The following is a 13,882-nucleotide window of genomic DNA, read 5'->3' on the forward strand; positions in this document are numbered from 1 at the left end:
CTCCTGGGTTCAAGCAATTCTCCTGCCTCGGCCTCCCAAGTATGTAGGATTACAGGTGCATGCCACTACACCCAGGTAATTTTTGTATTTTTAGTAGAGATAGGGTTTTGCCCTGTTAGCCAGGCTGGTCTCAAACTCCTGACCTCAGGGGATCCGCCCGCCTCAGCCTCCCAAAGTGTCAGGATTACAGGCATCAGCCACTGTGCTCAGCCCCCAAGGATATTTTTAGGTAGCAAAAGGAGGAAGATCTCAAGATGAACTGTATGTCACCTTTTATGTTTAAGCGCTGAAGCATTCATCCAAAGAAGCAGCAAGCAAATTTTGGCAGGTAATGTTATGGGGACTTAAAGTGAGAAAAGTAATAGGAAGAGTGTTAAGATTTAATGTATTTAATTTTTAAAAAATGTATACTCACTGTCCAAACCAGGATGGCTGATAGTCATTAACGAGATAGATTTTGTCAACGGAGACGAAATGGCTGATGTACAGTAATTAAATCCCTGCTGCTTAGATCTGTGACATATCTACGAAGTAAAAAAGTAAAGAACAGGTTAGAAGCATATGCTCTCTTATTTCTAGAAAAGCATAAAACTTTATAATTAGACCCACATATAAAATAAGGCAGTCCAGAAGGGGGCGAGAGCACAGGCTTTGTGGTCAGACACTCTTAGGTCAAAGTCTGCTCCTGCTACTTAACAGCTGCTCAATTTCAGAGGAGTTACAGTACTTAGCTTCTCTCAGGCTTAGTCTTCTCATCTGTGAAACGGGGACCATTAGAGTATCCATTCTTTACAGTGGTTCTGTATCCCTCATAGCAACTAACAATGTTTCAAACTTAGTAAGTACTTAATAAATATCTGCTGGATGCATTATCACATAAAAATAATTTAACTCAAAATATCAAACTATGTACTTGTTCTTTGAAAGTCTAAATATTCCTTCATGCAGATATAGTAGGTTATCGGTAATAATATTCTGATTTTACTTTATTTTTAAGACACAGTCTCCCTCTGTCGCCTAGGCTGGAGTACAGTGGCACCATCCTGGCTCACTGCAACCTCCGAGGTTCAAGTGATTTTTCTGCCTCAGTCTCCCGAGTAGCTGGGATTATAGGTGCGCACCACCAAGCTCAGCTAATTTTTTTGTATTTTTGGTAGAGACAGGGTTTTACCATGTTGGCCAGGCTGGTCTCGAACCCCTGTGCTCAGGTGATCTGTCTGCTGCCTCAGCCTCCAAAAGTGCTGGGATTATAGGTGTGAGTCACCACACCTGGCCTCTGATTTTAAATAATTGGAAATTGAGATGCAAAGTAAAGTGTTTTAAGATCACAAATAAAACAATAGTGTATTTGCAAAGAAGCCTCAATCTCTTCCCTTTCCTCTTCTACGATGAGACTGTTTCTACATGAACATAAAGGTAACAGAAATTTGATAATTTAACTCTATCAGTAAATTATCAAAAGCTTTGAGACCACCTAATCCAATCACCTGCAGGGGTTCCTGGTATAATATCCCTCAAAGACAGTCACCTAGTGTCTACTAGCACATTTCTGGAGATAGGAGCCCATTCTAACTGTTAACTGACTTTATCATTAATCCTTTCCCTTTACAGAATGCAATCTGCCTCCTTATGACACAAACATGTTGAAAGAGAAGCAATGAAAAATCTGTTACTAGCATGAACTTGACTCAATTAGGCCAGACTTCTGATTATTTAGAGCTTGTTTCATGTGTAACCATGGAGGCAAACAGTTGCTATGTTTGAAATAAAACTGTGAGGTCTAAAAAATGACCTCAGTGAAAGGCAGAGACTTTTAACAGGAAGTTGGCTGCAGGCAACTCATCCAGATCAGAGTGATACACGCAGCTCCAATACCCACTCTGAGGTTGCACACGAGATAAAAACTATGGGTGAGCAGAGATTCCAGGAAGGCTAAGCATAGCAAGGCACTAAAACAACAACTTTAGAAAGAGTGAATCAGAAAATCCACTTCAGAAAGACAGTCTATTTTAGAAACTTATCAGTGGTAGTAACGTCACTTACTAAAATGCAGGGTTATCTGTCAAATTCCTGGAAATATTTATCTCAGAAAAGGTATCACATAAATAATATTAAGAAAATTAAATCATTCTTATTTCCTCATTAAAACTCACCTACCCCAAAAACCTAAAAAGCGCAGTGAAATTAACAGCCAGGAACTGAGTTTACCACTGTTCAGCTAACAGCCACTTACATGGATTTATGCAAGTCATTTAAATGGGCTTCAGCTGAATCTGAAGGGATTTACCACGTCTCTGTCTATGATTCTGTTTACAAATCCACAATTCTGATATTTTATCTCATCTTGCAAATGATATCCAAAGGATTCTATATATTTAACATGCAATTTAAAGATTTTTTTCACTGGTTTATTTATCTTTAGCCAAGCTGTGCTCAATAGCCACCAAAGAATTGTTCTTATTTTTTCCTTCCCGTTTCTTCTACCATTAGGCTGAGTAAATCTAAATTACCTGCTTCAACAGGCACATTATTCACATTCTTTTTTTTTCTCTTTCTGAAGTATCAGATCAAGTAGAAAAAATGTTTAAAGGGGCAAAATTCATTCAGGTCTTCAACTGATTTTCATTATGCATAAATCTCTCTCTCTTTTTTATGAGACATAGTCTCGCACTGTCGCCCAGGCTGTGGTGCAGTGGCGTGATCTTGGCTCACTGCAATCTCCACCTTCTGTGTTCAAGCAATTCTCCTGCCTCAGCCTCCTGAGTAGCTAGGGCTACAGGTATGTACCACCACGCCCAGGTAATTTTTTTGTATTTGTAGTAGAGATGGGGTTTCACCATGTTGGCCAGAATGGTCTCGATCTCCTGACCTCATGATCTGCTCGCCGCGGCCTCCCAAAGTGCTGGGATTACAGGCATTTAGCCACCGCACCCAGCTGCCTGTATCTTTTTTTTTTTTTTTTTTTTGAGACGGAGTTTCACTCATGTTACCCAGGCTGGAGTGCAATGGTGCGATCTCGGCTCACCGCAACCTCCGCCTCTTGGGTTCAGGCAATTCTCCTGCCTCAGCCTCCTGAGTAGCTGCGATTACAGGCACGTGCCACCATGCCCAGCTAATGTTTTGTAGTTTTAGTAGAGACGGGGTTTCACCATGTTGACCAGGATGGTCTCGGTCTCTTGACCTCGTGATCCACCCGCCTCGGCCTCCCAAAGTGCTGGGGTTACAGGCTTGAGCCACCGCGCCCGGTCTCTGCCTGTATCTTTTTAATCATCTGATCTCACACAAGCGTAAGTGCTACATTAATTACTAAGGTTATCCTTCAGAGCCAAATTTATATTTGGTCATGTCAGTGCTTCGTAGTAGGATGCAATAAAAAATTAAACTTCTACACAAAGTCCTCCTCAGCAAATCATGGAAGAGGCTGTCAACGTTTTTGTTTAATTAGGAATATATCATTAGATACTGCCCCAAACTCCAGTCATCTATTCAAAAAGCTTCTTTAAAAATTATAAATGTTTCATTTGGAGGACATAAGATGTATCCCAGAATGTTTTCATAAATTAATCCAAAGTCTCCTGGCCCAAGAGGAAAAGACTTGCAATAAGGCAGAATGCTATAAAAGCATATAATTCGAATTCTCAACTCAAAATCTCCCCAAGGGATTGTCAAAAGTGAAAGTAATAATGAGGACACCCAGAAGATGAGAACTAAGAAGTCACTTTGATTTAGCTGACAAGGAAATCCATGACCTTCAAGACAGGAGTTTCAAGAAAGTGGCAGCAGCAGAAATTAAGAGATGATTAGGTGGTGATAAAGAGAAGGCAAAGGCCAGGCGCAGTGGCTCACACCTGTCATCCCAGCACTTGGGGAGATGGAGGCAGAGGATCACTTGAGCCCGGGAAGCTGGGGCTGCAGTGACCCATGATGGCACCACTGCACTCCAGTGTGGGCAACAGGGTGAGACCCTGTCTCTAAATACATTCATAAACGAAATTTTAAAAAGAGAAGGCAGGGAGCATAGATGTTCTCTTAAGAATTCTGGCAGGAATGGGAAGGAGAGAGCATCCATGGTCCTTTCCTGGTGTAGTAATAAAGTTTTTTTTTCTACAAAGGAGAAACTTGGGATATGTTTTAGAGAATTAAGAAAATCAATAATGGTATCATATTTCAAGATTCATTTTACTATTGAGATGGTAAAAGAAGGTCTCAGATAAGAAGGAAAAACTCTGTTTAATATCCTGGATACTTTCCTAATTTAAAAAAGTGTGCCTTGATGGAATATTTAAATCTATGCAGATTAATGATATTCTTTATTTTTCATTTATTTATCCTTTTTAGAGACAAAGTCTTGCTCTATCGCCCAGACTGGAGTGCAGTGGTACAATCATGGCTCACTGCAGCCTTAAACTCCTCGTCTCAAGTAATCCTCCTACTCCAGCCTCCCAAGTAGCTGGGACTACAGGCACAAGCCACCATATCCAGCTAAGTTTTTAATTTTTTGTAGAGATGGGGGGTGGGGGTCTTGCTATGTTGCTCAAGCTGGTCTTGAGCTCCTGGGCTGAAGTGATCCTCCCACTTCAACCTCCCAAAGCACTGGGATTACAGGCATGAGCCACCATGCCTGACCCTTTTTAATTAAGTGTTAAAAACTTGCTTTAGTCCTAGATTAAGTATCTCGTATAATGGGTAAGCAGTCGCAGCTACTAGCCTTATACAAACAGAAACCTTGCCTTCTTTGTTCATATTTTGTGAAATATATTTTTTCCAAAATAGACATATTTAAGACTTACCTGCTGATCAAACATCTTATGTTCTCTGTGGTCTGACTCTAGATCCTCTTCTGAAAGTGACACCAAAGAGTCACCCTGTTGCTCACCACTGAAAGGGCGTCTGAGTTCTTTGGCATTTACAGAGCTTACTTCTAGAGATGAGGATGGCTTGCTTCCGATACCAGCTCCTCCTGTCAAGCCTTCTAAACTGAAACTGAACACAGGGCACAAAAGTTAATTCATTCTATTTCTGGGTCTCAAAAACGAAGGAAGATACAAAATCCCTTTGGGTGTATCTCCTTTGTTCGTATATTATTTCTATGTCAGCTAGCAAAACTGTCTAAAAGGGTATGGCACAAGGAGTACCACCTACCTTTCCCTCCCAGACTGTGGAATACTGAGAAAGAATACTCCATTAGATTTTCTTACCCCATTAAATTTATCCAAATGTTGAAACACCCAAGATCACTTCTCGGATTTTTTTCAATATACTATATGGACAGACCACATTTATCTGATACTCTATTTACGTTTTTCCTTGATCTAATTAATCCCTGTGACTCTAACTCTACAAAAGACAAGTAATTAAATTACTGTCACAGAGAAAATATGAACTTAAGTAACTTTCAGAAGGCAAACTGGGTAACTTGTCCTTATGTCCATTAAGTGGACCTTTGTAACTTCAGGTTCAAGTTGACCTTTATAATTTTACAGGTCTGCTTTCACCCCAGAAAACCCAAGTGTTACTCATGAGTGTTACCATCTATGCACAGCTGGACAAACAACAGCTGCCCACAGGCTTCCGGAGAACTGTTAGTTGCAACAGGCACATGTAACACTTTAATGGACAAATGCTGAAAAGCTACCAAGTCTAAGAGTAGAAAGAGTCGTAATTTTTTGTCTGGATACTGGTAAAGGGAAAAAAGGCAAACAGGATCTGCCATTTTAAAGAGGATTTCTCAGAGAAAGATTTTGTCATTTGCAGAATGAAAAGCATTTTCAGTCAGCAGGAGGCTACAGAGAGAGGTTAGTGATCTAAACTCCATGGGTTGCTAACTCGAATAATTCACATCTGTTACAACTGCAGTGAAAACTTCTTTAAAATAATCAAGATCTCAAAATATAGCTGTAGCTGACCATGTTCTCATTTAACAATGAGCTAGAATTCAATTTGAAGGTATAATGAAGCTATTTAGCTGCTTCCACTCAGGGAAAACTTACAGAAAATTGGTACAATTAAATTCATACATACTAGAGTCCAGGACTTGCATTTGTATTTGCTTGTTTTGTTTTGTTTTATAAATCACTTATGAACTGAAGCCTCATGTCTCTATTTTCTCTAGCAGGTAAATTAAATACTGGATATGTTTTTCATACTTCAATATGGTAACAGAAATCCTGACTGCCTCTGTAAAACTCATTTTCTTTTTTTTTTGGTTGTCTTTTTTTTGAGACAGAGTCTCCCTCTGTTGCCCAGGCTGGAGTGCAGTGGCACCATCTTGGCTCACTGCTGCCTCCATCTCCCAGGTTCCAGTGGTTCTCCTGTCTCAGCCTCCCAAGTAGCTGGGATTACAGATACCCGCTACTGGGTCTGGCTAATTTTTGTATATTTAGTAGAGGTGGGGTTTCACCATGTTGGTCATGCTGGTCTCGAACTCCTGACCTCATGTGATCCACCCACCTCAGCCTCCCAAAGTACTGGGATTATAGGAGTGAGCCACCACGCCTGGCCTGTAAAACTCATTTTCATTACCAGGGATAAGAAGACGGGCTAAGTGAAGAAGAAATTACTTGAAAAGCCTAGGAAAAGCACCTCTATGCTGACTGAAAAACTTAATCCTGAAAATGTTTTAGTAATTAAATCTAGCTGTTCGGCTGAGCGAATATGAAACGATAAGGAGTCTCTGAATTTGGAATCTAAAACGACTGGTGGACTTAGAAGCATAATAGAAATTAGTACATCTTATTAGCTGCCTTGCTTCTTTGTTTTCTTCAGGATTCGAGAATTTCCAGGATCTGAAAATCAAGACAGACCAAAACAGAGAAAGAGAAATCTGTGCGGAAAACATCACATCTATCGCCAGCTGAGACATACAGGATGCATCACTTGACTCCTAGGCGGCATCTCTTCAGCTGCGTTAGTGACACCCGTAGCAGAGGCAATGAAACACTGTGCTCACAGACAAAGCGGCCTGCCCATATGCATCCCAGCCACACAGAAGCCATCTCCAAGCCAAAAGCCCTGATGCCATATTTTATGGTTCCCCATTTGGCTGGACACATGACAATATCATACCTTCTGTAATTAAAGTCAGCACTCAGGCCAGCAGAGTACTGCACACGAGAGGGGCACCAGCTCATACTGGCGATGACATCAAAGACAGTAACAGAAATATAGGGAGAAAAGAGGAAACAGGGATGGGGTTAATAGGTTTTAAAACGAAGGGCAAAGTTAGAGAAAGACAGAGTTATGCAATCATCAAAATATTTAGGAATGTAACATTGACAATATCAAAAAGAGCAAGAAGAAGAACTACAGAAACTTAAAATTGTTTTTTGTTGTCTATCTAGTTAGTGTTGTGGAAAAGACAGTGGGTTCTTTACAGTATCACCAGTTCAACCTGAAACCCAAAAATTCCTTCTAGTGAATCTGTGGCAACTACCTATGGCTCTATGGCTTGTTCTTCAGACATGAAAAGTAGTTCAAAAACTCCACCACTGGGAACAATCTCTCAGTGCGTCCCATATACCCACATTACTCTTCCCACAGTATCTCTAATCCTAGACTCTGTAAAAGAGACAGTGACAAACTGTGCTCTGGTGGGCTCATAGTCATCAGGTGTTTTTGTTTTTCATGTGTTTCCATTAAGGATCCAACCAAATCAAACAATTAATAGATTTTGCCTAAGATACTTAGTCAACACTGGCAACCATCTTCAAACCCTTCTCACTAGGCTATTACGCTAAAGATAAAACATATAACACTAATTATATATTTGCTTATTTTTTAATGATAATGAAAAAAATTTTCCTCCCAAGATGGAGTTTTGCTCTTGTTGCCCAGGCTGGAGTGTAATGGTGTGATCCTGGCTCACTGCAATCTCTGTCTCCTGGGTTCAAGCAATTCTTCTGCCTCAGCCACCCCAGTAGCTGGGATTACAGGCATGTGCCATGACACCTGGCTGATTTTTGTATTTTTTTAATTAGAGAGGGGATTTCACCACATTGGTCAGGCTGATATCCAACTCCTGACCTCAAGTGATCCACCTACCTCAGCTTCCCAAAGTGCTGAGATTACAGGTGTGAGCCACTGTGCCTGGCTGATAATGAAAATTAAAAAAAATAAAAAAAGGAATTCTATGGCACTGTGTTAGAAATGTGTCTTTTTAAGTTTATATCCATTTTCCCCACAAGATTTTTAAACATCCGTCTCATCATCTATCTATTCTCAAGTAGCAGGGACAGAAAATTTGGGGTTGGAACTGCTATGTAAACACAACCAGCTAAAACAATAATCAGTTCAAAAGATTGCATGCTCTATAAAGAAAACTGCATGGAAACGTAAGGATTTTTATTAACAAAAGCTACCATTTAAAAAAAAAAATCTTGCTACCGGCTGGCATGGTGGCTCACGCCTGTAATCCTAGCACTTTGGGAGGCTGGGCGGGTGGATCACGAGGTTAAGAAATCGAGACCATCCTGGTCCACATGGTGAAACCCTGTCTCTACTAAAAATACAAAAACGAGCTGGGCATGGTGAAGCATGCCTGTAGTCTCAGCTACTTGGGAGGTGGAGGCAGGAGAATCGCTTGAACCTGGGAGGCAGAGGTTGTAATGAGCCACGATTACGCCACTGCACTCCAGCCTGGCAAAACAGCCAGACACCGCACCCCCCGTAAAAACAAAATGACCCACAAAATCCTGCCTACCTGGGCCATAAAGTTCTAAGTGATATGCTTTTGTTTTCTGAGAAGGGATAAAAGCAGAACTTGTGGACAACAATAAAACCACTCAGCTCCCTCCAGAATCCTGCAGATGGGAAGGCCTGGCACCAAAAACACTATCTATATTGGATATACCTAATGACTTTAATTGACAAGTGGGGTTTTTGGCTGGAGAAAGGAGACAAGGAAAACGGTAGGAGGAAGTAAGAGCTACCCCTATGGCTCTTTTAAAAAAATCTTTATCATATCATTTAAAAATAATTTAAACAGTATAAAACATTTTAAATCAGATTAAATTAGTGGTATAAAGCTTACAAACGCAGCAGAAAGTAAAAATATACAGTGGAGAAACTTCTCTGGTTGGGTAAGCAGAATGAGACTGACATAATTTACTTGTGTGAGGAGAACAGATATATTTTACAACACATATAAGACTCAGAAGTCCATTCTTTGACTTTATTAACTTAAATTTAAAATCACCAAACAGTTAATGAACAGGCAAATTTTTAACTAAATATCCAACTTCTTTTTTAGAAACACAATGTGGCAAATCAGTAACTGAACATACACTGCCAAATCGTCATTCTCAAAAATAATCTCCTTCTGCCAGGCACGGTGGCTTATGCCTGTAATCTCAGCACTTTGGGAGGTTGAGGTGGGCGGATCACTTGAGGTCAGGAGTTCAAGACCAGCGTAACCAACAGGGTGAAACCCCACCTCTACTAAAAACACAAAAATTAGCCAGGCGTGGTGGCACGTACCTGTAATCCTAGCTACTCATGAGGCCGAGGCAGGAGAAACGTGTGAACCTGGGAGGTGGAGGTTGCAGTGAGCTGAGATCATGCCACTGCACTCTAGCCTCGGCGACAGAGTGAGACTCTGTCTCAAAACCAAGAAACAACTCCTTTTACAGATTTAATGTTCCTTTACTTTCAGAATATGACAATAATGTGGAAGGCTGATGGAATTTAAGATGAAGAGAATGAAAACAATAGAGAGACAGGAAGAGAGACATACAGCATTTTTTTTTTTTTTTTTTGGAGGCTCAGCCTCGCTCTGTCACCCCCAGGCTGAGTGCACTGGTGCAATCCTGGCTCACTGTAACCTCTGCCTCCCAGGTTCAAGCAATTCTCCTGTCTCAGCCTCCTGAGTAGCTAGGATTACAGACCTGTGCTATCATATCTGGCCAATCTTTTGTGTTTTTAGTAGAGATGGGGTTTCACCATGTTGCCCAGGCTAGTCTCAAACTCCGGGCTCAAGTGACCCATCCGGCTCAGCCTCCCAAAGTGCTGGGATCACAGGAGTGACCCACTGTGCTTGGCCACAATATAACAGCTTTTCTAAGGAACCAGGAAGGAAGTTGCAGATGGTCTACAATGTCTGCCCTTCCTGGTAACAGAAAGCTCCTTTCATAATTAAGAGTATTTTCGAAAGCATCGTCATTTCCTCAATTCCTAAATTAGTAGGAGTAATACTGGTTCTTTGGCTTTATTTTGAAATTTGCAAAGTTCTAGATTAAAAACAATAAATGTCCCTCTTCCACCTAATAATACTTGTTTGGTATTTCAATTTACAAAATTTTAAATTATACATTACGTTCTTCCTACAAAAATAAGTTTCACTAGGGATGAAACTGACTGGAGTTGGTGATGACAGGCAAAAACTTATTTAGTAGAGATGGGGTTAAAACTTATTTAACAACTTATTTTCTGGAAGAGCAATTTCATAGGAATCATGATTATCTGAAATTCATGAGAATATCTGAATTTAAGCTCAATTTCTTGCCTAAAATCTGGAATTAAAGAAAGCATCCACTTGAAAAAGACAAACTAGGAAAGATTACTATTTGCCTACTTCCTAACAAACAGATTCAGCTAATGGTTAAAAATACTTCTTTACAAATGTCTCCTAGTAAGAGAAACTAACACCAATAGAACCCTAATTTCTGGACTTCTAAACAGTCGAAGAGAAGGTCACTAATGACTTCTAAAGAAAATCCAATGGAAAATTTGAAGCAAATTAGCACTCTGACTAGAAATTACTTCTCAGCTTGTAAGTCATTTAATTTTAGCTTCAAAATATTACCTGACAAATACTAATTAAGGAATTCAAAGGCCAAGAAATCAACTTACGCCTCTGACTTGGCTTTAATAAATGACTATATCCACAGTGGAATGGAAGATACCAGGTGGCCTAGTACTCGAGGTAAGTCTTTCATTACATTATTAAAGAATGTGTTGGCTGGGCACGGTGGCTCATGCCTGTAATCCCAGCACTTTGGGAGGCCGAGGCGGGTGGATCACGAGGTCAAGAGATCGAGACCATCCTGGTCAACATGGTGAAACTCCATCTCTACTAAAACTACAAAAAATCAGCTGGGCATGGTGGCATGTGCCTGTAATCCCAGCTACTCAGGAGGCTGAGGCAGGAGAATTGCCTGAACCCAGGAGGCGGAGGTTGCGGTGNAAAAAAAAAAAAAAAAAAAAAAAAAAAAAAAAAAAAAAAAAAAAAAAAAAAAAAAAAAAAAAAATGTGTTGAAAATATTTTAGGGCCTGTGCACAAGCACACAAACACTCCTGGCTTTTCTTTTGTGAGGAGAAAAAAAAAGTACTCCCCAGGGTCCATTAGATAGGCACAACATAGACAATTCTTCAAACTCTCCTAGAGAAAGCTGAGTGAGACCCTATTATCAAATTCATCTGAACACCAATAAGCACAATATTTAAAAAAAACTAAAAATAATTTTTGTAAAAGATAAAATAGGATAAAACTTCATATTAAAGAAACCATTTCATATAAAATGGACACTGGCAATTAATAAGTACTTATATTTTATTTGCCTGAATTAGATGGGACATGACTTAAAACTAGATGGTCCAGTCATGGATTAAGCAGAATACAATGCTTGTTAGTATATGCTCAGAGGTGACATGGTTAGTCCATCAAGTTAATGAACTCTGTACCTTCTCCTATGAATGGGAGGTCTCCTGACAACATCCCCAAGAACTCGCATTGAACTGAAAATGAATGGTGAAGAGGTCAGTGTTGCAGGTGAAACAAAATGGGATACAAATGCATGACACACACAGACACCACACTGGGAAGACAGGCACTGCTCAAAGAGAAATGGCACAGGGAAGACAATAAAGAAATGTGGAATGAGAAAAACATAAGGACCAAAAAGGCCTGACAATTTCTGTGGAGGGCTACTTTACTCTTTCCCTTGCTCCAAGGAGTTCATCAGACAGCAAAAGTTATAAAGTTTAATAATTATTAAAGTTAAACAATCAGAAAAAAATTACTACTCAAAACTTTAAAGGTGTTTTTCTTTTTCTTGGTTGTAGGAGAAAAAAGAAAAAAAGTTGTTTTTCTTAACACTTTAAAATTCAGGTTATATTACATGTAGGTAATACTGTAAGAGTGAGTCAAACTAATTAAAGTGATAATTAAAGCCTCACTCTCTTTCCACTATCTTCAGAGGTATAGGACAGTGTTCCTAGGTAACCCTTAGCACTAAATTCAACAGGAGATCCCATGACATTATGCAGGATGAAAAGTAGTAGAGTTCTAGTCTCAGTTCAGTCTAAGATCACCATGTAATTTTGGGCAAATCATTTATTCTGAGCTTCAATTTCCTCATCTGAGCTACATGACAGAGTCACATGTAGCTCTACAATCAAAATTGTGACAAAGGAGTCCATAGTGGATTATAAAGAAAAATGGATTGTATAGAAAATAAACCCTTATTCCTTAATGCTGTTATCATCTAAGGTAAGGCTGTCCTGCCAGAAAGGTTACCTCTGCTTCAAGAAGAGAATTCTAGCTGTAGGGATTATTCACCATGGCCTTACATTTTCTATTGCTGTAAATGCTTTAAAAAAAGTACATCAGAGCAAAACTAGGGAATTACTTTTTACATGATCTAGGGTCTCAAGTGTATATAAAAACAAGCTAGCAGAAAAAGCATGCTGCTTATTTTTAAGGTTAGCCTCCTAAATGACACCATAGCATAATATGGAATTCTAGAAACAGCATTTGATTAAGAGATCAGAGATAAATGGATCAATGACGTAAACTATCTGCGCCAGTGTTCTTGTCTGCAAACATGGGGAAATACCACCTGACTCATGGAGAGGATTGAAAAATTACATCAGAAATGTGTTATAAAAAGAGTCTGAAAATATTAGCGAATCAGGAAGGTATAAGAAGGTATACCTGTGAGCTCCATGAGGGCAGGGACTGTGTCTTGTTTACCTCTTTATCTCTAGAACCTAGAGCAGTATCTGGCACACAGTGAGTATTCAATATATGTTGGCTGAATAAATGAGTGAATGAACATGATTAGACAGCCATATTATTAGGAGGTTGAGGAATTTGAGCAAATAACTGCTCCAGCTGAGCTGTTTACATCAATTATTATTATTACCATTATTATTATTTTGAGACATGGTCTCACTGTTGCCCAGATAGCATCCTCAAACTGCTGGGCTGAAGAGATCCTTCCATCTCATCCTCTCGAGTAGCTGGGACCACAGGCAAGAATTTCCATGCGCAGTTAACGGTTTTCTTTTTTGTAGAGATGGGGTTTCCAATGCTGCCTATGCTCGTCTCAAACTCCTGAACTCATGAGATTACATCAATTGTTGTAAAACAACTGTAAGCCTCGTCCCTTATCTGTTACATTTACTAGCAAAGCAGCTCTGGAATAAGCATACGCTTGTAAATACAGCAGGCACTACTGTAACTCATTCTTTAGCGCTGTAACTATCTGCTTAGCTTAAATTCATCTAGGCAGCCAGCAGTCAGAAGCCAAATTTGACTTTATCTTCGTATAGCCTGCTTCCAAACTGAAGGACTGATACTGGGTCACAATTATAATAAAAGTTCCCACATGGGAAAATACCAACAATTTAATGATATGTAATGAGTCTTATATTATCTTGAGGATTAAACAATGACAATTTAGATTTTATCAAAACTTTCTATATTAGAAACAGAAGGTTTTAATTCTCAGAAAATACTTTGATATGTTAAGACTGTAAGACTTGGCCGGGCGCGGTGGCTCACGCCTGTAATCCCAGCACTTTAGAAGGCCGAGGCGGGTGGATCACGAGGTCAAGAGATCGAGACCATCCTGGTCAACACGGTGAAACCCCGTCTCTACTAAAA

General features: G+C 39.8%; 1 protein-coding gene across 1 annotated transcript in view; it reads right to left on the reverse strand.

Annotated features, from left to right (window-relative positions):
• AKAP13 (A-kinase anchoring protein 13) overlaps positions 1 to 13,882 on the reverse strand; it is a 261,930-nt gene that overhangs the window by 73,527 nt on the left and 174,521 nt on the right. The window contains exons 12-15 of the mRNA XM_037731692.1: positions 11,677 to 11,730; positions 7,066 to 7,131; positions 4,791 to 4,983; positions 416 to 524 (exon numbers count right to left, since the gene is read on the reverse strand). Coding sequence (XP_037587620.1) covers positions 416 to 524; positions 4,791 to 4,983; positions 7,066 to 7,131; positions 11,677 to 11,730 — 422 coding nt within the window. The remainder of the gene's footprint in view (positions 1 to 415; positions 525 to 4,790; positions 4,984 to 7,065; positions 7,132 to 11,676; positions 11,731 to 13,882) is intronic.

This window comes from Cebus imitator, unplaced genomic scaffold (assembly GCF_001604975.1).
Source record: "Cebus imitator isolate Cc_AM_T3 unplaced genomic scaffold, Cebus_imitator-1.0 Scaffold416, whole genome shotgun sequence".
Lineage (NCBI taxonomy): Eukaryota > Metazoa > Chordata > Mammalia > Primates > Cebidae > Cebus > Cebus imitator.